General features: G+C 59.0%; 1 protein-coding gene across 1 annotated transcript in view; it reads right to left on the reverse strand.

The window, feature by feature from the left end:
* Dnah17 (dynein axonemal heavy chain 17) overlaps nucleotides 1-23,907 on the reverse strand; it is a 284,886-nt gene that overhangs the window by 1,467 nt on the left and 259,512 nt on the right. The window contains exons 54-79 of the mRNA XM_090351293.1: nucleotides 23,445-23,636; nucleotides 21,218-21,484; nucleotides 20,290-20,451; nucleotides 19,688-19,921; nucleotides 18,517-18,681; nucleotides 17,574-17,669; nucleotides 17,260-17,477; nucleotides 15,448-15,655; nucleotides 14,952-15,067; nucleotides 13,421-13,613; nucleotides 12,970-13,205; nucleotides 12,102-12,224; nucleotides 10,994-11,198; nucleotides 10,210-10,374; nucleotides 9,715-9,855; nucleotides 9,315-9,485; nucleotides 8,596-8,718; nucleotides 7,688-7,881; nucleotides 6,294-6,442; nucleotides 5,612-5,739; nucleotides 4,718-4,945; nucleotides 3,705-3,896; nucleotides 1,718-1,897; nucleotides 1,300-1,482; nucleotides 593-775; nucleotides 162-305 (exon numbers count right to left, since the gene is read on the reverse strand). Coding sequence (XP_090207419.1) covers nucleotides 162-305; nucleotides 593-775; nucleotides 1,300-1,482; nucleotides 1,718-1,897; nucleotides 3,705-3,896; nucleotides 4,718-4,945; nucleotides 5,612-5,739; nucleotides 6,294-6,442; nucleotides 7,688-7,881; nucleotides 8,596-8,718; nucleotides 9,315-9,485; nucleotides 9,715-9,855; nucleotides 10,210-10,374; nucleotides 10,994-11,198; nucleotides 12,102-12,224; nucleotides 12,970-13,205; nucleotides 13,421-13,613; nucleotides 14,952-15,067; nucleotides 15,448-15,655; nucleotides 17,260-17,477; nucleotides 17,574-17,669; nucleotides 18,517-18,681; nucleotides 19,688-19,921; nucleotides 20,290-20,451; nucleotides 21,218-21,484; nucleotides 23,445-23,636 — 4,596 coding nt within the window. The remainder of the gene's footprint in view (nucleotides 1-161; nucleotides 306-592; nucleotides 776-1,299; nucleotides 1,483-1,717; nucleotides 1,898-3,704; nucleotides 3,897-4,717; nucleotides 4,946-5,611; nucleotides 5,740-6,293; nucleotides 6,443-7,687; nucleotides 7,882-8,595; nucleotides 8,719-9,314; nucleotides 9,486-9,714; nucleotides 9,856-10,209; nucleotides 10,375-10,993; nucleotides 11,199-12,101; nucleotides 12,225-12,969; nucleotides 13,206-13,420; nucleotides 13,614-14,951; nucleotides 15,068-15,447; nucleotides 15,656-17,259; nucleotides 17,478-17,573; nucleotides 17,670-18,516; nucleotides 18,682-19,687; nucleotides 19,922-20,289; nucleotides 20,452-21,217; nucleotides 21,485-23,444; nucleotides 23,637-23,907) is intronic.

A 23,907-nucleotide genomic window follows, 5' to 3' on the forward strand; every position in this document is an offset into this window, starting at 1 on the left:
GGTGTGTAAGGGAGGGGCCGGAAGAGACAGGAGCAAGTCCAAAGAGACCCTGCTTTTGGTATGTCTGCTTATGGATGGCTTTGCCCTGGTGCAGAGCCCACGTCACGAGGGCGTGAGGGGTAGGGCCAGGCAGACCTGTGCCCACAGAGGGCACTGCTTACCCTGATGCGAAGCAGCAGGTCGGCATACCAGGCCGCCAGGCCCATCATCGAGGGGTAGGCCCGGGCCACCCACGTGTCGGGCACGGTATCATAGAACAGAGCCGTGGACAGGTCCTCCATGTCCGTCGTGATGGTCAGCTCCCCCTGGAGGACGTGGCCCAGATAATTGTGTGCCTGCTTCATTTTCTCCCACACCATCTCCTACCCGTGTGGCCCTCTAGCTTCTCTGGGGACACCCCGTGTGGGGGACACCCCCTGCTTCCTGCCAGACAGCCTCCTGTGGCCAGGTCAGGGAGGAAGGGGACAGGCCACAGCACGCCGCCCCCCACCCAGGGGCTGCGGCTGGGCCGGAGTCTTGCCGTTGCCCTTCAGGCCAGCTGGTTCCTAAGTCATGTCCGTGGCGCCCAGGACGTCCCCAGGGTCCGGGTTACCTTCAGGCCCAGGTTCAGCTCCTTCAGTGAACGGCGCATCTCATTGGTGAGAATGTTCATTCTCTCGCACTCTTGAAAGGCGACCACCACGTAGGGCGTCTTCTCAGCAGCCTTGGCCATGATCTCGGCCATGTTGAATGTCTCTGGGATCTTTTCCAGGATGTCGTCCAGCACTGCCTTCACCTGGAAGTCAGTTCCAGCAAGGCCTCATCCCAGCGGCGCCAGGCACGGAGCCTGCCCGGGGGTTCTCAGATCTGACCCCCAGAGGGTAGGGAGGAGCTGGGGACACTTGATCGCCAAATGCGGTGCCAGCAGGCTCTGCAGATTCCAGCTTGGCTGGCCAGGCTCCGTAGCGGTGCTGGGGCTACGTCAGGCCGCCCTGGTACCAGGCCTCATAGCAATAAGGGTCTTTCCGTCCTAAGGTTGGTCTCTGAAGCCCACAGCCTGCCTGGCCGAGAACTTCCTCCAGGGCCCTTCCACACTGTGCCACCTTGCTGGGAAGTCCCCCTCTGGGTGTATCTGCTGCTTCCAGGGTCCCCACTGCGCCCAAATGCTGAATATTCAGCCCCCTACCCAGGCCTGATACTAGCTTGCAGGAACCCCCTTGCCTAGCGTTCCTAGTTCCCCAGAACCTGGCAACAAGGGCCCAAGTACTGCCAGTCAGGGCTGCACTCCTGTGGGTGGGGGCAGGACTGCAAGGAACCTGCCTTCTCCTCCCGGGACACTCCTGTGCCAGCTCCTGAGTCTGACTCTTTGGGCTGCATTTCCAGAACGGTTCGGAACAGCTTCTCCGAGGTGACTGTCAGGAAGCCAATTTCTGCGTTGGGGTGCAGGCCGTATAGATAGGGGCTCTCCGGGGGCAGGTTCTCATCGATGTACTCATGGTAACCCTGCAGAGAGGTGGGGGCTGTAAACAGGCCGCCAGGGCAGGTCTGCAAGCTCAGCTCAGCTCTTGCCAGTGTGCCACCCGCGCCTTGCCCTCAGTGTCCCCCCTGGCTCCTGGCCCCACTGCCGCTGCCCCTCTGCCTCCTTCCTTTGCTCCATCCCAGTTCCTCGTTGCATCTGTGGTGAGAGGCCTGTGGATGGCACTGGCCCGGGTGCGGAGGGTGTTGTTCCCGTCCTCGCCTTGTAGTCCAGGTTGGGGGGCGTCTGGAAGCCTGGGGCCAGAAACACGTCACCCTCGAGCATCTCGGGCCGCAGGTACTCCATCAGGTAGGTCCTGCACAGCCGGCGGTCCCAGTCGTCCGTGATGTGGCCGCCATACATGATTTCACCAAAGAGGTAGCGGAGGTCGTCCCAGGGCACCTGGGAGAGGTGGAGCCCCTTCCTGTCACTCGGCTTTGTGGGAGCGGCCTCCCGCAGCCTTGCCCTGCTCTGCCATGTGTGACACATGAGAGATTTGCTCTCCTGCTCTGGTTCCTCCTGTCAGGCCTGCTCTCATGCACAGTGATGTGCCAGGCCCTCCAATGGCACCTCTGCTGGCACAGGTCTAAATGGCACTGGCTTTCCTGCCTCTTCCCATCCCCTCCGCTCGCCTGCCTCTCTCTCCTGGCATCTGCAGCACTCTGGGTGGCACTGGCTCCCTCCATAGGCCGCCACGGGTCACCTGCTCACGGTTGTCCTCTGAGCCCACTGAGTGTCCCTGTGCCTGAGGTCTCTGCAGGGGCAGTTTGGAGCAAGCCGCTCATCTCAGCAAAACCATGGCTTCCCACACGGGAAGCATGCTGTCCCACGCTATCCCTGGAGCACTTGCTCTTCGTCACCCGTGGAAGAGGACCTGGCTCTGGTGTCCCCACCATTGTCCTCATCTGGCTCCACCCCCACGATGTGCACTGGGAGCCACGCCTGTGATTTTAAATTGAATGGCAGCTGCTTGCAGAAAAGGAAAATCAGACACCCGTGGTGGCTCATGCCCGTTATCCTAGCTACTCAGGAGGCTGTGATCTAAGGATCACAGTTCAAAGCCAACCTGGGCAAAAAAGGATAATGAAAAGCAAGCAGCCTCTGTGTGTGTGTGTGTGTGTGTGTGTGTGTGTGTGTGTGTGTGTGTGCGCGCGCGCGTGCACGTGCGCGTGCACGTGCTCGCTCGGGCTAGAACTCAAGGCCTGGGTCTTGAACTCAGGGCCTAAGCACTGTCCTTGGGTTTTCTCAAGGCTAGAGCTCTACCACTTGAGCCACAGCATCACTTCCAGCTTTTTTCTATGTATGTGGTACCAAGGAACCCAGGTCTTCATGCATGCTAGGCAAGCACTCTACCACTAGGCCAAACTCCTGGCCCACAACCCTTTTTTTTTTGCCAGTCCTGGGCTTGAGCTCAGGGCCTGAGCACTGTCCTTGGACTTTCTCAAGGCTACAGCTCTACCAGTTGAGCCTCAGCACCATTTCTGGCTTTTTTTCTATGTATGTGGTACTGAGGAATCGAACCCGGGTCTTCATGCATGCTAGGCAAGCACTTTAACCACTAGGCCAAACTCCCGGCCCCCCCACAACCCTTTTTAAATAGACTCTTGGGAACCTTCTTCCCCCAAACTGGGTTTGTCTCAAGACACCGACAGGATCGGCACCCAGAGCCCAAGGCTGCCGGGGTTTCCTGAACTTTGAGGGAGTGGGGCTCTGGTGCAGATGGGGCGGCTGCAGAACCGATGCATGGCAGGTGCCAGAAAGCCGGCAGCTGCCCCTGGCGGTAGGGCCGCAACTGTGAGGTGAGGCTGCTGAGACCACAGAGGGGTGCCACAGTGCTCGGGTGTCTTTGGAGGTGTGTGGAACCTGTGATTTCTTACAAAGTGGATGCTCCCAAGAATGCGTAGGTGGGGGCGGGGCAAACGGGAACAAAAACCAGGGGACATGAGAAGTAATGCACCTACTACCTGACGAGGGTAACTGTAACCCCGATAATTAAAAAGGTCACATCAGACACTGCTCCAATCAAAGCAAGGTTAGCAAGAGAAAACCTAACACTCTTAATAATAAAACTTATGTGTGACCCCGGAACCCTCAAAAATAAAGATAATGGGAGGTATTAAAAAAAGAAAGGATGGATGGGAGGGAGCGATGGGAGGGAGGAGGAGGGATTAGGGACGATTCCAAGTGTCGGGCGGGTGGTGTGCCTCACCTTGGGGTTGGCCTCCAGGTAATTGTACAGCACGTTGATGGAGATGGTCAGGTCCCCATTGTTGAAGGGGTACGACCGGTTCCAGCCCTGGGCTCCAAACTTGCGCCTCTCGGCCACCACGGCGTGAAAGTAGCACAGGGCGAAGAGGATGCCTTTGAACTCGATCTCCTTTGTGCACATCTCCAGGGTGTCCTGGGAGGAGGGGGGAACCTCACACCAGAGCCTGGCGTTGGCCAGGTGCTTTGGGGTGCATACCGGTTTGGGGGGGCGGCAAGAGCCAGTGACCCCCCCAGGCGATCTGGTCCCTCCTCAGATCAGTGCCGGAACGTGTGTGTGTGTGTGTGTGTGTGTGTGTGTGTGTACATTCTTTCCCTTCTTTCCAAGATGTTTTGTCACAAGTGAGGTTGATACTACTTTCTACAAAAATTCTATGCTTTAAGAAACAATATTCTGATACGGTGCCTGTAATCCCTTTTTTTTTTTTTGGCCAGCTCTGGGCTTTAGCTCAGGGCCTGAGCACTGTCCTTGGGCTTTCTCTTTTTTCTATGCATGTGATACCAAGGAATGGAATCCAGGTCTTTGTGCATGCTAGACAGGTACTCTGCCAGTAGGCCAAACTCCCGCTCATAATGTAATCCTAGCTACTCAGGAGGCCGAGATTGGAGGGGATCGGAGGGGATCTGAGGAGCATCCCGGCACCACCAAAAAGTCTGCCCGACTCTTATCTCCAATGAATCCCTAGAAAACAGGGAGTGGCGCTGTGGCTCAAGGGGTCGGCGGTCGCCTTGAGCTAAGAGCTCAGGGACAGCGCCCAGGCCCGGAGTTCAAGTGCCACGACCCACACAACAGAGGAGCCACTGACACTGCGATGATAACCAGCTGGAACGTCCCGTCCCTGTGGCTCCGCGGGCGCCCACCGCGGGGCGGGTCCAGAACCCACGGTTTGAGGACCACCCTTTCCGGCGGGTGCGGGGCTGTTCCTCCGCGGGCCCAGGGCCGGGTGCCTGCGCTACCTGGGTGAAGAGGTCCAGGGCCTTGTGCAGGTTGGCGTACATGCCGGTGGGCGGCTCGTTGGTGATCTTGATGGCGTTCTCCAGGATGCCCTGGGGGATGATGTGGGTCTCGGGGGAGGGCGCGGGCTCCGCGCTGATGAACACGCGGTAGTCCTCGTGGCTGCCCGTGCTGAAGCGCTCCACCTTCTTGTCCAGGGTGCTCAGCCACCGGGCCACCAGGTGGATGTTCTGCGGGGAGGGCTGGGGTCGGCCGCGGGCGTGGGGGGAGGGGAGAGGGGGGCGGGGGGAGGGGGAGGCGGCCCAGCCTGCACCCTCCGCACCCTGACCAGAGCCTGCTGGATGGAGACAGCGCCTGTCCCAGCCTGGGCCCCTCCGGACCCCCCCGTCCCCGCCCACCGCGCCCACCGCGCCCATCCTCCATGGGAGAACCCGGCCCCGCCCCTGCACCGCCCCGCCCCTCACCCCTCCCTGCACTGCCCCGCCCCACCACCACGCCGCCTGTCCCTGTCCCCGCCCCGCCCACCTCCACACCCTGCCAGGCCCCGCCCACCAACACGCCCCCTGGCCCCGCCCCGCCCACTTCCACACCCCTGCCCGGCCCCGCCCACCAACACGCCCCCTGCCCTGGCCCCGCCCCGCCCACCTCCACACCCCCTGACTGGCCCCGCCCCACCACCACGCCCCCTGTCCCTGTCCCCGCCCACCTCCACACCCTGCCAGGCCCCGCCCACCAACACGCCCCCTGCCCCGGCCCCGCCCCGGTCGTCCTGCCCCGCCCCGCGCCCCGGCCCCTTGGGCGGCTCTGGAGACTCCCATCCACAAGCTGAGTGCCAGCCCGTGCCCCGCTCTCCTCCAGGCTTCAGGCTGTCCACGGCCCCTGCCAGGGCGCCTCACCTGCAGAATGACCCAGTGCCCGTTCTCCGCGGCCACGTCCAGGGCGTTCTCAGCCACCACCTCCTGGCCCTGCCCCAGGGACACATTGTGCAGCTTCCCGTTGTCGATGGTAAAGCCCAGCTTTTTCCCTAAAGGAAGGAACGCAGGAGAGCGGGTGGGTGATCCAGGAGAGGCCCCTGGGATCAGGGTTGCCATCTAACAGCCTGGCGTGGCCAGCTCAGCGAGCTTCAGGACACTTGCCACCGTATGCCACCACTGTCGCCTTCGCCACCCCCAGAGCATCCGTGCCTGCCAGGCGACGCCCGCCTGCTTAGCACAGGTCTCAGGGCTCTTGCGCGGTGCAGCCTGCTTCAGAACGCTACGGCTTTTCCTGGCAGAACCATGTTCTGCCGCAGGTTCCGCTGCATGGTGTTTGTCCGCCCACCAGGGCTTGCTTGCATACCAGCTCTTTGCATGTGCCGCCTCGAGTGCAGTTGCTGGCTCACGTGGTGACTGTGCGTGGCCCTGGAGCCACCCAGCTCCTTCCCGAGGCGGCATTACTGCCTCCCCTGCTGGGTGGGCGCCTTCCATCTCCTCACCCTCACCCACTCTTGCTGTTTTTCTGTTCTGGATGCAGTGGGCCTAATGGGCATGGGTGTTATCTCCCTAGCACCATGCATTGGGCGGGGGTCACAGGACTTACCCAGGGCTTCCACATCTTTCAGGGGGTCCACCCCTGGGGAGAGGATGAAGAAGATGGGCGTGGAGGGGCTGCTCTCCTCGTAGGACTTGGAAAACTCCACGCTTCGGCCTTCCACAAACTTACTGCCCATCTTTTCCTCCACAAAGTTCCTGGGGGCGACAGGGGAGGGGCTGGGTCAGGCTCAGGGGCAGAGGGTCCTGCTCTGGACCAGTGTGAGAGGCTCAGGCTGGCCTTGGCCACTTCCTGAAGGACTGGACAGGAAGCAAAGGTGCCCTGGCCAGTGCCCAGTGTCACACTGTTCCCCCAGGCTTTGGCAGGTGTGGGGGGCAGGGTCCAGTGAACTGGTGCTGGCCCTGGCTTGACAGGTGTGCAGGGCACGGGGGCAGGGGTGCATGAAGAGGAAGGCGTAGCTCTGGGGGCCACACACAGCGGGAACTAAGGCCCTTACCTCCTTAACTTGATCCCACATGTCCTGGGAGGATGTCCCAGGAGGCCTCCAGGGGCCCCCTGGAGGAAACCTGGCATGGGAGGTGCCACCTCAGGCTTCAGACATCTGCCTGACTGTGTGCCAACAGGTAGGTGGATCTTCTGAGCTGCAGTTGGTCAGATCAAATGACCAGGCCCAGGCATGCTGGTCCCCAGCTGGGAACTTACTCCCAGGAGACGGCGTGTCCTGGTGTCTCTCCCTTCCCTCTGCTTCTGCTTTGCCTGTTTCCTCCTTCCTCCTCACCACTTCTGGCCTGGAATAACCCACGCTTCCCCACAGAGGATTCTGCTGGTGCCTTTTGGGAAATCTGGCTGTGTCCAGGCCACCAGGAGAGAAGGGAAGACGCCTTTCAGCCACGCAGAAATGGTGAGAACATTTCTGGGTTCCCTTCTTTTTCTTCCGTGCCCATACTGGGGTTTGAACTCAGGGCCTCACGTTCTTGCTTGACTTTTTGTTTTAAGACTGGTGTTCTACCCACGTGAGCCACTTCTGGCTTTTTGTTGGTTGGTTAATTAGGGATTAAGAGTCCCTTGGCTCTGTCTGCTCAGGCTGGCTTTGAGCCACAATCCCTGGACCTCAGCCTCTTGCACGGCTAAGATTTCAGGTGTGCACCCCTGGTGCCTGGCATGGGTTCCTTCCGGGTTGTACCCTACCCTGTTCTAACACAGAAGGATCAGATGGAAATCACTGGAATATTTTACTCTCCAACTGGAACTGACCTTCCACGAAAGGGAACCACTGAGATGACAGTCTGGATACTGGTGGCTGTTTTGTCTCAAACACCCCCAAAAAGGACCCCATTTGGCTGTGGAGGGTATTGACTTCATTTTCAACCTCAGAGTCTGGCAGGGGACGCCCCCCCCTCCACCCCTCTCCTGCCCCCCCCACCCCATGGCATGTCACTCACTTGACGGCGTAGGTCATGCGGTCTGGACGCATGCATCGCACCATACACAGCTTCTGAAGGGCCGTCTTGTTCTTCCACTCCTTGGGGAAGATCTCCTTCTCTGGGGCCTCTGACTCCACCAGCTTCTTCCACCGCTTGGCGGACCCTTCGATGTCATTGTCCAGGTTTTTGAACTCGTCCATCTCTGACAGGGCCTGGGACAGGCGCAGAGGTCTCAGTGACCCACCCCAGGTCGGCAGGTCACCCTCCCTGACCGCCCTCAGTGGTCCTTGAGAAACCATGGCAGCAGGGGGGCGTCCTTCCTGTGCAGGCTCCATGGGAGGAAGCCCAGCCTGGGGCCAGGGTCACCCCTCCAGGTGTGAGGCTGCCTCTGCAGAGGGTCCAGGGGACAGGAGGCGACAGGAGCCAGCCAGCCCGGCACTCTTTTCCTCATGCCAGTCTGGACTGCAACCCAAAGACCTAAGGATCTGAGGAACCATTACACTCTGCCCTTCCTGGTGCAAGAAGTAAGAACAGAGGCCTTGGGGTCTGGGGGCTGGTGGTCCTGGCCTCAATGGCCTGGGCCTGCCTGTCCTGTGAGTATGCCTCTGAGCTGTCCTGCAATGTCACATTCAAATCGGATAAGAGGGCAGAGCTTTCTGGAAACCAACAGCGACACATTCTGCTCGCCACTCACTCTGCCCTGAGGTTTTGTCTGTCCCCCCTGCAATCTGGCTTCCGTGGTAAGTTTGTGTGCGAGAGGGTGACTTGAACTCAGGGCCTCTCGACGGTGCCCCCTGGATGGCTCTGACCGCAGCCCTCAGGCTCAGGACCCCGAGGATCTGGGATGACAGGTGTGGGTCAGGGCACTGGATCTGGCGGAGGCCTGGCAGCGGGAGGGGCGCCCAGGGCTGTGCTGGGCGACTGACCTTGATCCCCCCCCAGCTCTGCTGTTGCAGGAAGTCCACCGGAGACACGGTCCCCGCCTTGAAGGGGAAGCGCAGGAGGAAATCCAACTCTATTGGGTTCAGCTCCTTCTTCATGGACAGGACCTGGGAAAAGCCAGGGTGCACACGTGTGGCTGGTCTGCAGTTGGGTGGACAGAAGGGTCGCCCTCGTGGTGAGTGCTCCCTGGTCCCCGGGTATGGGTCAGGCGAGGGGTGCACGCTGTCCTGCCCCTTTCACTTGAGCAAAATGTTACCATCACCTGTGTTAAAAAAAAAAAAATGTGTGCCTAGCCTGGAGCAGTGGCTCACGCTTGTCATTCTGAGATGACATGAGGCTGAGATCTGAGGATCCTGGTTCAAAGTCAGCACTAAAGTCTGGGAGACTCTTATCTCCAATGAACCACCAGAAAACCAGAAGTGGTGCTGTGGCTCAAGGGGCAGGGCAGTAGCCTTGAGTTGAAGAGCTCAGGGACAACGCGCAGGCCCAGAGGTTAAGCACCTGACCAAGCTTAGCATTTTAGCCACATTACGGTGCATGGCCCAGGAGCCTCAGCTCACTCCAGTCACGGCCCAATCCACAGGGTCTGGCACGCAAGGCAGGTGTTCTACCAGTTGGGACATGTACCTGTAGCCCTGTCGCCCTGACTTGTTTGGTTATTTTCTGGGTATTTTTTTCTGGATATTTATTGTCTGGGTGTTACCTGGAACGTCACTTGGGCCAGAAAGATGAGTTTGTCCCGCTCAAAGAGCCCGCGGGCCGTGTACATGAACACAGAGTAGGTGATCTCATCCGTCAGGTTGATGACGCGCTGCCTCACCTCGTCGGAGGGGGCCGTCTTCTGGATGGCTTTCTCGAACACCACGTTGAAGGCCTGCGGAGCAGAACCGCCCCCAAGCTGGAACCCGGCTGCCCCTCTCTCCTGTATGGGCTCTGTTTGTTCCAATGGGGTCACCGGGGAAGAGCAGGCAATGCCCTGACCCTCCCAGGGTGCTGGCAGTGGGTGGCTGGGCAGCTGCCCTGCTGCCCGGGCACTGTCCCCAGGGGCACCCCGCACTGCCCCGAGCCCCTGTGTCTGCCAGGCCCCCCAGAGGCCCTGGGACCTTGAGGGAGAACTGGTAGATGGGGTTGATCTTGTTGAGGTCGTTCAGGATGAAGTAGAGCAGGGAGGCGCGCTCTGCAGCCGGCCGGTAGCTCTCTCTCGCCTCATTGATTTTAGCTTCTGTGATTTTTGCTTCTTGTACCTTATATCAAACCAAAGCGATTTCATGAAAGAGGACAGAAAGTGGACGAACTACAAGCTGGAGGGCCCCACCTGGCAGGCAGAGCCCCCAGAAGCCTGAGCAGACAGTGGGGGCCTATGCAGACGGGGTGTCCTGGCACCCTGGCACCCTGGCACCCTGGCTCTCATGTGACAACTTCTTGCTGCTTAAGAGATGGATCTGCTGTGCCCTGCCAGGCCTACGCCCCAAACACTGCCACGCCTCCTCCCAGGCCCTGCCACTCCTCTTCCCCATACACTGCCACGCCCCCTCCTAGGCCCTGCCATGCCTCCCCGTGCAGGGTACCCGGTGGTGGCCCGGAGCCTGGTTGCCCACCTTTTCCTCGATCTCGTTGGCAGTGTGCTTGGTGGTCTCCAGGTTCTCCACCAGGGCAGTGTCTCCCAGGAAGTTTCCAGAGGCTGCCGAGAGGCGGGCCAGGAGCGAGTCTTCCAGTTCCTTGAGGACAATCTTGAATTCGTTCTGAGACTTGGTGAGGTTTGCCTACAGAAGGGACAAGAGAAGTAAGCCAGGGCCTAGCCTCCACTCAGCCTTTAATGCGTGGGCCTCCCCGGAGCTGCAGTGGAAGTGTGTGTGTGAGCACGGGTGCACGTGTGCCTACATGCGCGGGGTGACTGGAGCAGAGAGGAACCCAAGACATCGTACATGATCGCAGGGCAGGGGCTGGGAGCGTGGTCTAGTGGTAGACTGCGCATCTCACATGCACAAAGCCCTGGGTTTGTTTCCTTAGTACCACATACCAGAGAAAGCCGCAGGTGGTGCTGTGGCTCAAGTGGTAGAACACTAGCCTTGAGAAAGCCCAAGGACAGTGCTCAGGTCCTGACTTCAAGCCCCAGGACTGGGGGAAAAAAAGATCTCAGGGAAGAATCAGAAGGGCCACATTGGCGGCCGAGTCTAAGCCGGGGGTTTGGCCGGCACTGGTGACTGCGCAGACCACGGTGGGGGCAGAGGCTGGGCGTCCTGGGCGGTGAATGGAGAAGGCATTTGGTTCCATGTTCAGTGTGGGGAAGACAGCTGGGCAGGGAGGAACGGCACACTGCACAGGTCAGAGGAGTGGAGGGCCTGTGACCCCTGACCTGTGACCCGCCTTCGGGCCTGTTACCTTCAGCTGTTCCAGATCCGGGCGCTCTTTGGCCACCACGGCAGCCAGGAGTTGGTCCTCCAGCCCATCCCTGGTGACCAGGAAGTTGATGAGGGTGCACTGCGCCTGCATCTCCGGCTTGTAGTGTGGGTTGAAGTACTTGGTGTGCAGGATGAGCCGGAAGCTGGGGTGGTACTCCACTTCCTTGTCGCCGATCTTGATGTACCTGCAGGCGGGCGAGGGGAGGCGGGGTGAGGCCTGCACGGCCCCTGCGTCACAGGCGCCCCCCATACGGCCACTTGCCCTGCGGCCTCCCTCTGGCTGCCAGAGAGCTGGGTCGAGGAGGTGGCCCTGGGGAGGACTTGTCTCCTTCCCTCTGGGCACTGGTCTCACCTGCATGGCAGCACTTATGCAATGTATGCAACTGGCTGCCCATCAGGCGCCCAGGGAGTCAGGACAGAAACACTGCAGAGAGCATAGTGCAGCTCTGCGGAACAGACGGTCGAGGCCACCCCTGCTCTCCCACTGAGCCCTCTCCCCAGCTCAGCTCATCTCCAGGACCCAGTTTGGCTGTATCCCTTAGGTACCGAGACTCACACCAGGCAGGCTCTTCTCAGGGTCTAAGACATCAGGGGTGTGTGTGTGTGTGTGTGTGTGTGTGTGTGTGAGAGAGAGAGAGAGAGAGAGAGAGAGAGAGACAGAGACAGAGACAGAGACAGAGACAGAGACAGAGACAGAGAGAGACAAGATAGAGACGGAGAGAGACAGAGAGACAGAGAGAGAGAAAGAGAGAAGGCGAGAGAGGGAGTCTTGAGTCTTGGGGCAGACCTGGGCGCTGTTCCTGAGATTTTTTAACTTAGCGCTAGTGCTCTGCCATTTGAGCCACAGCTCCAACTTTCTGTGCAGAATTGGAGATAAGAGTTTCACAGACTCTCCTCCCTGGGCTGGCTTCAAATACATATATGGACTGAAACACAACATTCTCAAAGTGCACAGAAAGGAGGCAACTCTGGGCAGCCTGACGGGGTGGCACTGCCCTGGCACCTGCAGCTCTGGACTGCAGCTCTGGGCTGTGGTATCTGCTGCCCACCGCCCGCCTGCCCGCCCACCCGTGGTGGAAACAACTTACTTTCCCTTTTTAATGGTGTTCCTGCCCAGAAGCGGATCCAGCACAGGGTCCACGGTTTCCCCAATGTTCTCGATGAGGAGCGTGTCACCTTCCGAGATGGCCTGCTCGATGATGTCCAGGTAGCTGTGGGCACAGCACAGAGGCCAGGGCATGAGAGACAGGGCCAGCGAGGGGACCACTGCCTGCCGAGAGGGGAAGCCAGGGTGAGGCGGCAGACAGCTCCGCTCTCCCCAGGAGGTTGTAGGAGTGGAGGTGACAAGGGGAGGGGCAAATGCTCCCACAGGCAGACCCAACTCCTGTCCCAGGATAGGGGCCTGTGGCGTGGCTGGAGAAAACTCTGGGAGAGATCATAGCCTGCAGCTCCCTGGCAACCTCCCCAGCTTGGTCATGGCCTAGCAGGACACAAAACTAGGCCACGAGCCTGGGAACAGCAGTGATGGGAGGGAGAGGACCCTCATTCTATTGGTGTTGGGCCTGGGCTTTTTTCCTCAAGTAGATCTCCACTTCCAGCTTTTGCCGTTTTATTGGAGATGAGACTGTCATGGAGGGCTGGGTGTGTGGCTTAGTGGTAGAGTGTTTGCCTAGCATGCATGAAGTCCTGGGTTCAATTCCTCACAACTATTTATAGAGAACAAGCCAGAAGTGGTGCTATGGCTCAAGGGGAAGAGCACTAGTCCTGAGCCAAAAAAAAAAAAAAAAAAGAGTCTCATGGACTTTTCAGTGTGGGCTGGCTTTGAACCAGTCCTTGTGTTCAGCCTCTTGAGTAGCTGGGATTCCAGGGGCGAGCCACTGTGCCCCGCTGATTTCATGCAGGGCCACTCCTGTGTCCTCCCTCAGCCAGCCAGGCCGTGGTGGCCCTCGCTCCCACCTCTTCTGTCCCAGGCGGATGGCTTTGAGGAGGCTCCCGTATTTGTTCTTGATCCACTTGATCCCCTGAAGCTGGGCGTCCACGATGAGTGGCCAGCGCTCCGTGTTGCACAGGATGGTGGCGTTCTCCGTGGACATGCGGTCGCTGGGGAGGCCTTGGTTGTTCCAGGAGGCCACGTCCGCGTCGTCCGTCAGCAGAGTCAGGGGGTCCAGGCCTTCCGTGATGGGAATGGGCACCTGCCAGGCCAGACCATCACTCGCGGGAAACCGGCTGTCCCAGCAAGCAATGCTGCATGCTCAGGCCCGGGCAGAGGACCCAACCGCTCTGCACACGGCTCTGACCCTGTGACTTTGTAAGGAGCTGCGTCCTGGCAGGGGCTGGGGGTGCCGTGTGGCCGGGCCGTCCCTGCCAGCGCTCCACAAGGAGTCCTAAACGCCGCTATCCCCCTCACCTTTAAGCTGTAGATGTAAGGGATCCAAAATTTTTCCATCAGTTCGTTTCGGTATTTCTTGGTGAAGTAGCCCACGTAGGAGACAAAGGCGGAGATGAGCAGGACGTCCCCGCAGAGCGTGGACCCTTGGATTTTGAAGTTTTCCACGGATTCAGCCCAGCGGACGTTTTCTGATGCCAGTCCCCCCACCAGCCTGGAAGGGGGATGGAGGCGAGATTGGATGGGGGCCCGCCATGCTCCCTGCAGCCTGTGCATGGCTCTGTGGCTCAACTGCAGAGGTGTTGGGGGGACTTGGGGGAGAGACATGCAGTGCTCCTTGGTGGCCCCTGCTCTCCTGGCATGCATGTCTTCATTCCCCTGAACGTATCACCTGAGCTACAGGGGACCGCTGACGCCCAGGGGCTCTGGGTGGGGGCCAAAGCAGCCCCAGGAGAATGACGTGTCCATAGGGCGTGGGGCGCCTCCGGCATCTACATTATGCTTCCCAGGCCACCAGCTTGGTGATGGTCCCCGATCCTAACTGGTGTCCATGTGCATCCAAAGCTCTGGCACAGCTTCTCAAGCTCTAGGTCCCCTGCCAAGCCCATGAAACCGCCAGCGTGGCTCCCAGCAGCCCAGAAGCCTTGCTTTTTTGGGTGCCAGTACGAGTGCTTGAACTCAGGGCCCAGGACCCTGTTCCTTAGCATTTTTGCTGATGTACTACCACTTGTGTGCACACCTCTAGTTCTGTTTGTTTTCTGTTTAATTGGAGATAGGAGTTTTATAGGCTTTCCTGCCCCTGCTGGCTTTGAACTGTAGCCTTCATATCTCAGTTTCCTAAGAAGCTAGGATGGCAGGCTTGAGCCACCTCGGCCTTTGCCCCGTGGGTTTTCAAGGCGAGCGAGTCCAGCTCCCCGCAGTGTGACTGCGCCCCATGGCCGTGCCCTGGTTGGAGTGCCCCTCCCTCCGGGACTCTCCCAGGGCTCCTGGGATCAATAAGCCAATCATTGACTATCCACCTGGGCCAACCAGGAAAGAGAACAGAAAACAAGCTTGCCCCGGAACTGACTCTGCCAGGCTCCAGGCGGTCGGTCTGAGGTGTGGGGCAGAGTGACAGCCTCACGTGTTGCTAGCGGGGCGGCAAGGCCTCGCTGAGACACATTCTGGATCCACAGATCCACCCTCCCCACAGTCAGGCAGGGGCTGACGGCAGCTCGTCATTCGTGGAGCAGGGTCAGTCCCTTTCCGTGGGCCCCCATCTGTGACCCACACCAGCCGCAGATAGAAAATACTTCAAGAAACTGGGTCAGAGCTAGGATTACTCAGGAGGCCAAGATCTGAGGATGGTTGTTCAAAGCGAGCCCGGGAAGGAAAGTCCAATGAACCACCGAAAATCGGGAAGTGGAGCTGGGACTCAAGTGCAGAGCGCCTGCCCCAGAACTGGGCACTCAGTCCTGAGTCTGTGCTGGACGTGCACTTGCTGAGCTGCACCCCCACGTTGGTGGTGGAGGCTGAGGGAGAGGAGGGGTGGTCCCTGGGGAGGGCCGGCTACCTGTTAGCTAGGGAGATAACCCTGTTAGTAGCATCTGCCTCTTGTTGACATTTGATTTTCTCAGCAGTTGCTTTTTCGAATGCTGTTGTTAAGTTGTTCAGGTTGGCATTGAGCTCCTGGAAAAGACAAATTGGAAAAGCCCTGCTATAGTGATGGTGGAAGCATGTGGCCTTCCCCAGAAGGGGCCCGGGCCAGCCCTGTGAGAACAGAGAAAGGAATAGGCGTCCAGTTCAGGGCAGAGTCCTCTTGGGTGGGAGGGAGGGAGGGATCCCAGCTGCCCCCTGGAAAGTCCTGGCCCCAGCTCTGCCTGTATTATCTCTGTATGGCCATATCTGCCCACAGGCTCTCGGGTCCCCACGTGGGCCTGCAGTGTCTCCTGGTGCTGAATAATTAATGCTGGCAGGCTGAGCCAGCGCATTTTCAACAGAGGTATTGACCGGCAGGCGGCATGAGCGAGGGGCTGGGTGTTGTGCGGGGCCGGAGAGCCAGCTCTTACCGCAATCTTGTTCTTGATCCGGGACAGCTTCTCCTGCGCTTCTGCCAGCTCTGCATTAGCCTCCTCCAGGGCCTGCCTCTTGGGGGCCACGTCGCAGTACACCTCGTAGAAGCGGACGATGTTGATGCACCAGGAGCACAGGCCTGCCGCGGCCGTCGACTTGGAGCGGATGAACTCGGGGTCGAAGGTGGGATTGCCTTGGTAGGGCCTGGCGGGGGAAGCGGGTTCTGAGCGGGGCTCTGGGGGCTGCGGGCCATGCTGTGCTGCAGGCCACCCTGCCCTGAGTTCAGCAATGCATCAGGACGTATTGCACTTCCCCCCCCCCCTTTGGTACTTTAATGGTGACAGAAGAAAGGAGGAAAACATGTGGCCCATGTCTCATTCTAGCTGCTCCAGCATCTGAGATCTGAGGACTGGGGCTCAAAGCCAGCAGATAAATCTGAAACATTTTTTTTTTTTTGCCAGTCCTGGGCTTGGGCTCAGGGCCTGAGCACTGTCCTTGGACTTTCTCAAGGCTAGAGCTCTACCAATTGAGCCTCAGCATCACTTCTGGCTTCTTGCTATGTATGTGGTACTGAGGAATCGAACCCAGGTCTTCGTGCATGCGAGGCAAGCACTCTACCACTAGACCAAACTCCCGGCCATAAATCTGAAACTCATCTCCAATTAACCAGCCAGAAAGCCAGAAGTGGACACACAGCTCAAAGGGTACAGCAACCCCCTGCCCCACACCATCTTTTTGGTTAAAAAAAAAACAACTGGGTATGTGAAGCCCTGAGTTCAAGTACTAGGGGAGAAGGGAGGAAGAAAGACGAAAGAAAGGGCCGGACGCTGATGGCTTACTCTTGTAATCCTAGCTACTTAGGAGGTTGAGATCTGAGGACTGTGGTTCAAAGCCAGCCTGGGCAGAAAAGTCCCTGTGAGACTTTTTGACCACTCAAAAACAGGAAATAGAGCTGTGGTTCAAAGTGTACGGTGCTAGCCTTGAGCAAAAGAGCTCAGGGACAGCACCCAGGCCACCAGTTCAAGCCCCACAACCATCAACAACAAAATAAAAACAAGATCATAAAACAAACAAGTACTTATGTGTGAGCTTGTGTGCATGTAAGCATACCCCACACGTGTGTACACACATGGGGACAGACACTTCACATGCATGTTTAAATGTGTCTGTGCATGTGTACAAGCCTGTGTGTGAAGCACATAGCTGTTCCACATTGGTGTTCATGTGTGTGAATATATGTGTGTGTGAGCACATCTGTGCACATGTGTATGTATATGGGTGTCAGCTGGTGTCCATGTAGATATGTGTGTATACATGCAAGTGTGAGACCCCATGTGTGATGTATGAGCACACACCTGTACCTCCCAGTGTATGCATTCATGTACATGTACACACGTGCACGTGTACACAGAAGAGTACATGCATGCATGCGTACGTACACGCATTGCATTCACGTTCACCTCTGTGTGAGCAGGCAGTGGTCCACTGCTTTGGCAGGGCCTGTGGCCCAGGGTTTCCCATGCCAGGCCTGTCTGCCGGGTGCCTCTGTCTGGCTGGCTCCCCTGGGGAAGCTGCTGCTTCAGTTTCCAGCACAACCCTTCCATTTGCCCAGCTCTCTTTAAGCAGGAGGAACAGGTCACGTGGGAGGCATGCTTCGCCGGACGCTGGCGGCTCAGGCCCACTTGTCTGGAAGGTGGCTCCGGTGGCCTGTGCTAGGCTTCTCCCTTCCTCTGCTCAGCCCAGACCCAGCCACGGGGAAGGACTGGGTCAGGCTGGCCACAGGCAGTGCGGAGGCAGCCCTGACTCACTTGAAGGCTTTCAGGCAGGCCTCGGGGATGTGCTCCTTGTCAAACTTCTTCAGCGAGTCCAGGAATGTGTCCACTTTGCCCATCATGAGTTTTGCGGCCTTCCAGCTCTTGTCCTTGGGGATCTTGCCGCCCGGCGCGGTCAGAATCATGACGGCGGCTGTCACGTTGACCACGGCATCCGGGGGGGACCCGAAGGATTTCATCTCCGTCAGGTTGTTCTGCACATCGCCAGACACCATGTGAGCATCACCACTGCCCTCTCCACCTCCCCCAGGCACGGCCTGCTCCTCTCCCTTCCCTGTTGCCTCCATCACCTTATTCAGAGTGTCCAGGGCCTCCTGTGCAGCCAGTAGGGCTGGCTCTGCCTTAGCCAGGTCCGTCTCACAAGCCTTTTGTTTCTCTGTGACATTCTAGAAGGCATTGAGACGGAAGGGAGAGTCAACTCGGGACTGTCCGTTCCTCTGTCAGTCAGGTGGGGAGGAAATAGAGGAGCTGAAGCCCCACTGACTCTGGGCACTGTCAGAGTGGGCAAGGCCAGCTGTCAGTCCTACTGGGTGCCAAAAGGGAACAGGTCCCTCTGTTGGCTCCAACTTCTGAGACCTGCAGGGGACGTCAGGGGCTGTGTGGCCTTCTTGTGCCTGGCACTGCTGTACCCACTTCATTGGGCACCCATGCCTACGACCTTTAACTCCTGGGCGCATGCCCTGCCTGCCACCCAGCCCAACGGAGCCTGGCCTCTGTCTGCAGGGAAGGTTGCTGACGTGGCCGCCTAACACCAGAGTGAGGCTCCAGAAACCGTCGGAGCAGAGGGCTGCCACATCATTCAAGGTGGGCACTTTACCGCTTGCGCCCACAGCTCCACTTCTAGTATTTTGCTGACTAACTGGAGTAAGAGTCTTGTGGACTGATTTTTTTCTTTTTTTTTGTGGGTCAGGGGGCTTGAACTCTGGGCCTGGGTGCTGTCCCTGAGCTCTTCAGCTCAAGGCTACCGCCATACTCCTTGAGCCCCACTTCCCCTTTTCTAGTGGTTAATTGGAGAGAAGAATCTGTCAGTCTTTAGTGCCCAGGCTGGCTTTGAACCTCCATCCTCAGATCTCAGCTTCTTGGGTAGTTAGGATGACAGGCTTGAGCCACCACGCCTGACTATTGTGGATTGTTATCTACCTGGGCTGGCTTCAAACCATGATCCTCAGATCTCAGCCTCCTGAGTGTCGAGAAGGCCGGAGGCCAGGGGCCTGGCTGGACAGCCCTGCCTACCTTGTTGATAACCTCAACCTTGACCTCTTCCTCGTCTGCAATGGCCTTTTCTTTGCTGACTTTCTCGGTCTCCACACCAACCACCTGGATCAGCTTATCCGCATTCTCATTCTTCTGCTTGAGCTCAGCCTCCTGGATTGCCAGAGTGGCCTTTAGGTCGTCCACCTGGGAAAGAGGCCGGGAGATGGGCTGAGTACAGCAGCAGAGTGCTGGTGGCTTCTGACCCCGGGACTCATTTCCGTTTTTGTGAAATTGTCTATTTTCTTGCCAGACTTGAACTCTGGGCCAGGATGCTGAATCTTGGTGTGTAGCTCCAAGTTGGCATGTTACCACTTGAGTCACACTTCCAGCTTTTCTGGTGGTTAAGGGGAGATAAAAAGCCTCATGGACTTTTCCAGCTGTGATCTCAGCCTCCTGAGTAGCTAAGATGACAGGCGGGAGCCGCCGGCACTGGGCTGACCATCTTTTCCGTATTTCAGAAGTTAAGTTTGTTCAGGGCCTCCTTGAAGACAGTTCCTGGTGCTCTGGGGTTGGCAATCAAGGTGGAGAGATAAACCAAGTCCACCGGGCCTCAGCGCGGAGGTGCTGGAGGGGTGTGGGTGTTCAGGGCCCGCTGGGTTGGTGGGAGGAGGGTGGGGGGAGCAGGGAGGAAGTGCATGCTGCCGGTGTGAGAGGTTCCCCCCCCCCCCCCAGCTCCTCCCAGCCTGAGGAGGGAGGGGGCCTCTGTCCGCGGTGGAAGCCTCCATTATGGAGGTTCTTGGAGGCTTGTGGACACTTCCTGATCCAGGCACCTGGCTGTGAACGGCGGCAAGAGGGAGCTGTGCATGACCCCCGATGGCCTTGGGCTGGAGACACAGCCCTCCCGACCCCGTCGTGGGCGTGCAGCAGGCGCCCACAGTGAGAGCTGCCGCCGGAGCGACCCTACCCCCGTGCCTCCCACCCGAGTCCTCGAGAGGGCCGCGCAGCCAGCCCCTGGCCCGGGAAGGACAGTGTCTCAACGGCAGCAGTGTCTCCTTCACGCTGCTCCATGGGGTCTTGCCTCCACATAGTAATCTCCCTCGTCAGGAGCGCGTGCATATGTGCGCGCGTGTGTGTGTGTGTGTGTGTGTGTGTGTGTGTGTGGGTGCGCGTGCGTGCGTGCGTGCGCGTGCACGGACCTCACGTCTCCTACCTGTGAGGCTGTGCTCTGCAGCTTCATCAGGCCGTTCTCCAGCCTCTCAATCTTGGCCACCAGCTCCATGCGCTTCTTGGCCAGCAGGTTCTGGTAGAGTTTGATCTGTTCCAGGAAGGTCTTGGGCGTGGTGTAGTTGTAGCGCCTCTCGGTGGCCAGGTACACCTTGGACATCTCGTTGACGGTGGTGTGCACGTAGGCCATGAAGAGGCTGATGGAGGCCTTTACTTCCGGCTGTGAGGGGTCATGAGCCTGTCACCCCCGCGCTCCGCCCGCCACGGGCCCTGCCCAGCACAGCCCGCTCCCCTCTGGCCACTCAGCCTTTCCCGTCATGATGGCTTGAGCGTCCTGACTTACCCCAGCCAGCGGGGCCCGTCTTACTACCTGAGGCCTGCCCAGAAGTGGCTCCAGAGGCCTCAGTTGTAATTCCAATTCATTAGAAAAAATGTGTTCAAATGCATGCATGCTTCTTCGGTCTCTGTGCCAAGGTCTGGCTGGGGCTGGTGGCCGGGCCTGCTCGTTGGGGCCCGTCCTGGGGACCTGCTCCTTAGGGACTATGGTCCTGGGGACTGGAAACCTGAGCTGGTGTCTTCTTGCCTCACCTGGATACCCTCCGTTTCTTCCAAGAAGCGAGCACTGACAGATACCAGGGCGTCTTCGGGCCACTCGTGGAACCAGTTGATGGCCGTGCAGTTGACCACAGCAGGGAATTTCCTGGCTCGCACGCGCAGGATGGAGCCCACGGGGGAGAAACACAGGATCACCTAGACAGGAGACAGGGCCGCTGACTGGGCACAGGGCACCGAGGTCAAAGCTGCCATTTGTGGAGACAGCTCCTTCAGCAAGCTTGGGGCTCTCAGGGCCTGAGTGACCCCAGGCCTGGGGCAGAAGTCCTGTTTTGGGGTGTGAAGAGTGGGCAGACCTCAGCTTCACTCTTACTGGTGCTGTGAAGGTGCACTTCTGAGGGAAAAGGCCAGTGAGGGAGAGGTGGGGAAGGGACCTCCCCACTTCCCTCTCATGGAGTCTCAGCCTCGCCACCCTCCTCGTTCTCTGGTCTCTCCCTCTCTGGTTCTCTGCGGGGTTTGGCTGGCCAGAAGCGGCCTTCACACTGGACCAGCGCCATGCACTCACCTGCCAGCCCTCCCTAGAGAGGAGGGTGCTGGCAGCCTCGAGGAGGCAGGGGTCAGGAGGCGGCCATGGGGAATTCTGGTCCCGTGGATAGGGTCCGCTAAGGGAACTGTGAGCCAGAGGCGACGCTGCACAGGACACCGGCTCTTATAGGGTCAGGTGGTAACCACAGGTGCCTTCCAGGGCTGGGGACAGTCACTCTGCCTGAACTCAGGAGCACCCCAAGGCTCCTGGGTGCTCGGCTGGACCCTCGGAGTCGGAGAAGGACAGCCAAGGTGTGTCCAGCTCTACGCCTGCCCCGTGAGCCGAGATTGCTCAGCCCCTCCACGTGCATCCACGCCTCCCTCACGCTCGGGGAGTGCGCAACCCAGCCGGTGTCAGGGCTCCCGAGGACGCTCTCACCTTGAGCTGCTTGCGCACCTTCTCGATGAAGAACTTCCAGCACGCCTCCCGCGTGTCCGGTATGCCCATGGACTTGACCTGCGGCCGCATGGAGGAAATGATGTTCTCCACCTCGTCGTCCGCGAACAGCCCGGGGATCTCGCCCGAGGCCAGCAGGTCGTTGATCAGCACCAGGAACTGCTCCTCCGCCACCTGAGAGTCCGTCATGAGGAACACGGACGGCACGTTCTTCACAGCCGACTTGATGTACTGCGCGGCCAGGTCCATCTACACGCCACAGAGACGCCCGAGTCCGCCACGGGAAGGCTCGCCTCCCGGGACCTCTCCCAGGCCTGCTGGAGCCCGGGGTGGGCTGGACTCAGCCCCAAAGGGCCTGCGGTCATGTCAGGCTACTGACTCGCTCGGGCCCCAAATCCGAGCCTCTCAGAGGCCAAGGATCGAGGACTCAGAGGCTGAGATGGGAGGACGGAGGGTGGAAGCCAGCCGAGGCAGGAAAGTCCGTGAGACTCTCATCTACAATTCACTAGCAAACATGGCTGTTCTGGCTCAAAGTGATCGCGTGCTAGCCTTGAGGGAATTAAGCTCAGGGACCGCATCAGACCCTGAGTTCCAGCCCCAGGATCTCCCCTGCCCCCAACAACCCCGAAACAGAAAACAAAGGCATCAGCCAGTGTCTGAGCCCTTTCTTGCCCCTTCGTCAGCCACAGGCGGCCATGTGAGGTGTGGAGGCCCCTGCCACTGCCCGTGTCACACTGGTCGCATGGAGGGGTGGACTCAGTGGTGGGGCACTCACCTGGGGTGGGAGGCCCCCGGCTCACCACCAGCACCATCACACACACCCAGAACAAGAGACCGGTGGGAAGCTGCTGCTGCTGGCAGCGGTGTGGGTGATGGTTTGCCTGAGAGGGCAGAGCTGCTCTGGTGACGCCCACAGTGCCAAGCTACCACCACACGCCTGCCGTGGGCCCTGAAGCAAGCGGTCAGGAACAAAATCCCCACGGAGGCAGAGCCAAGAGAACGGTGCAGTGGGGAGTATAAATCAATCCAGTTCAGCTGATAGACCGGGGGACGCCCAGCTCTGTCCACAGCTTCAGACGGGAGCAAACACAGGGACGGCAGCGTGACGCCGACTCCATGCTCCACGGAGACCCCTTCCCCAATGGGCTCCGGAGGCCAAGCATGGGGACACCCTCACGAGGACTTGAAACAGAGGCTTGAGGCTGGCACCGTGGCTGTCCCTGCCGCATTCTTCTCGTCCCTACCACCCCGACTCCCCCAGGGTTTATGGTATCCCAATCTGAGTTCCAGAACAGATCCACTCAAGCCACAGAGAGATCCACTCAGAAGTTGCCACAGAGAGATCTCTGAGGGGATCCCTGGGCAGGATTGGCACAGCCTTGGCCCCACCGAGGCAGCCCTGGCATGGACGCCGAGGGCCGTGGCTGGCTGGGAGCTTAGCTCAGTTCCAGGTCTTTTCTCAAGCTTGGTGGCTGGCTTTGGACTAAGAGTGTGTGACGCACACACAGCTTCCTGAGACAGCAAATTTTCGGGAAGGAGAGATCAATAGAAAGTCTCTGCAGCCTGCCCTGGCCACGAGAGACCTGTTTCCACTAATGTTTACTTCATTCGAAATGCAGCCATCAGGATCTCAGGCACGGGAAAGCACACCTAGCAATGGTTTTGCGTTCCTCTTTTTTTTTTTTTTTTTCTGGTCCTGGGGCTTGAACTCAGAGCCTATCCCTTGGCTTTTTCCATTCAAGGCTGCTGCTCTACCACTTGAACCACAGCACCAGTTTTAGCTTTTTGATGGTTCACTGGAACTAAGACTCATGAACTTTACTGGCTGGGCTGGCTTTGAACAGTGATCCTCAGTTCTCAGCCTCCTGAGTAGCTGGGAGTACAGGTGTGAGCCCAGGCACCCAGCTTTGAGTGCTTTAATCTGGGGAACTGGGGACAATTCAGGATGCCCTGTGACAGGGAGTCAAATCCCTCAGCCACTCTGATGCCATGGACATTGTGGGGCGGCTGCTGGGCAGCTGTGACCCTGCTTTCCCTGGCCTGGCCAGCTGCACTCTTCTGTTTCGGACAAGGATGGTGGTGTGGAGGCTCGGTGTCTGTGGGGACGGCAGGGCCGGGAGACAGGGACGGCAGGGCGGTGGCTCATATCTGGTGTCTGTGGGGACAGCGAGACAGTGGCACCGTGGGTCCCCTGGCTGCCCGCTCTCACCTTGAGGTCTGGGATGGCGTAGCCCTTCTTTAGTGTGATCTGGAACACGTCCAGGGCGCTGATGTAGGCGGCCAGGCGGGAGAGGCTCTGCTTCCCGCTGCCCCCCACGCCCACCAGCAGGGCGTTCCCCCGGGGCCCCTCCAGGATGCGGTTGATCCTGCAGATATGCGACACGGCGTCCTCAAACAGCACCTGCAGAGACCAAGGGGCCGCGTGAGAACCCACCACCCTCGCCCCCTGGCAGCTGTGCCTCGTTATGTGGCTGCTCAGATGCTCCAGGCGTCCCTCGCTCAGCCATGGTTTCAGGGCCCTGCCAAAAATGGCCCCAACACTGGGCGCCAATGGCTCACGCCCGCCATCCTAGCTACTCAGGAGGCTGAGATGCAGGGATCACAGTTTGAAGCTAGCCCGGGCAGGAAAGACCATGCCTGAGGTGCTTCTCTTCTACCTAACTAATCACAGA

Source organism: Megascapheus bottae, chromosome 17 (genome assembly GCF_031878675.1).
Source record: "Megascapheus bottae isolate mThoBot1 chromosome 17, mThoBot2.hap1, whole genome shotgun sequence".
NCBI classification, from domain to species: domain Eukaryota; kingdom Metazoa; phylum Chordata; class Mammalia; order Rodentia; family Geomyidae; genus Megascapheus; species Megascapheus bottae.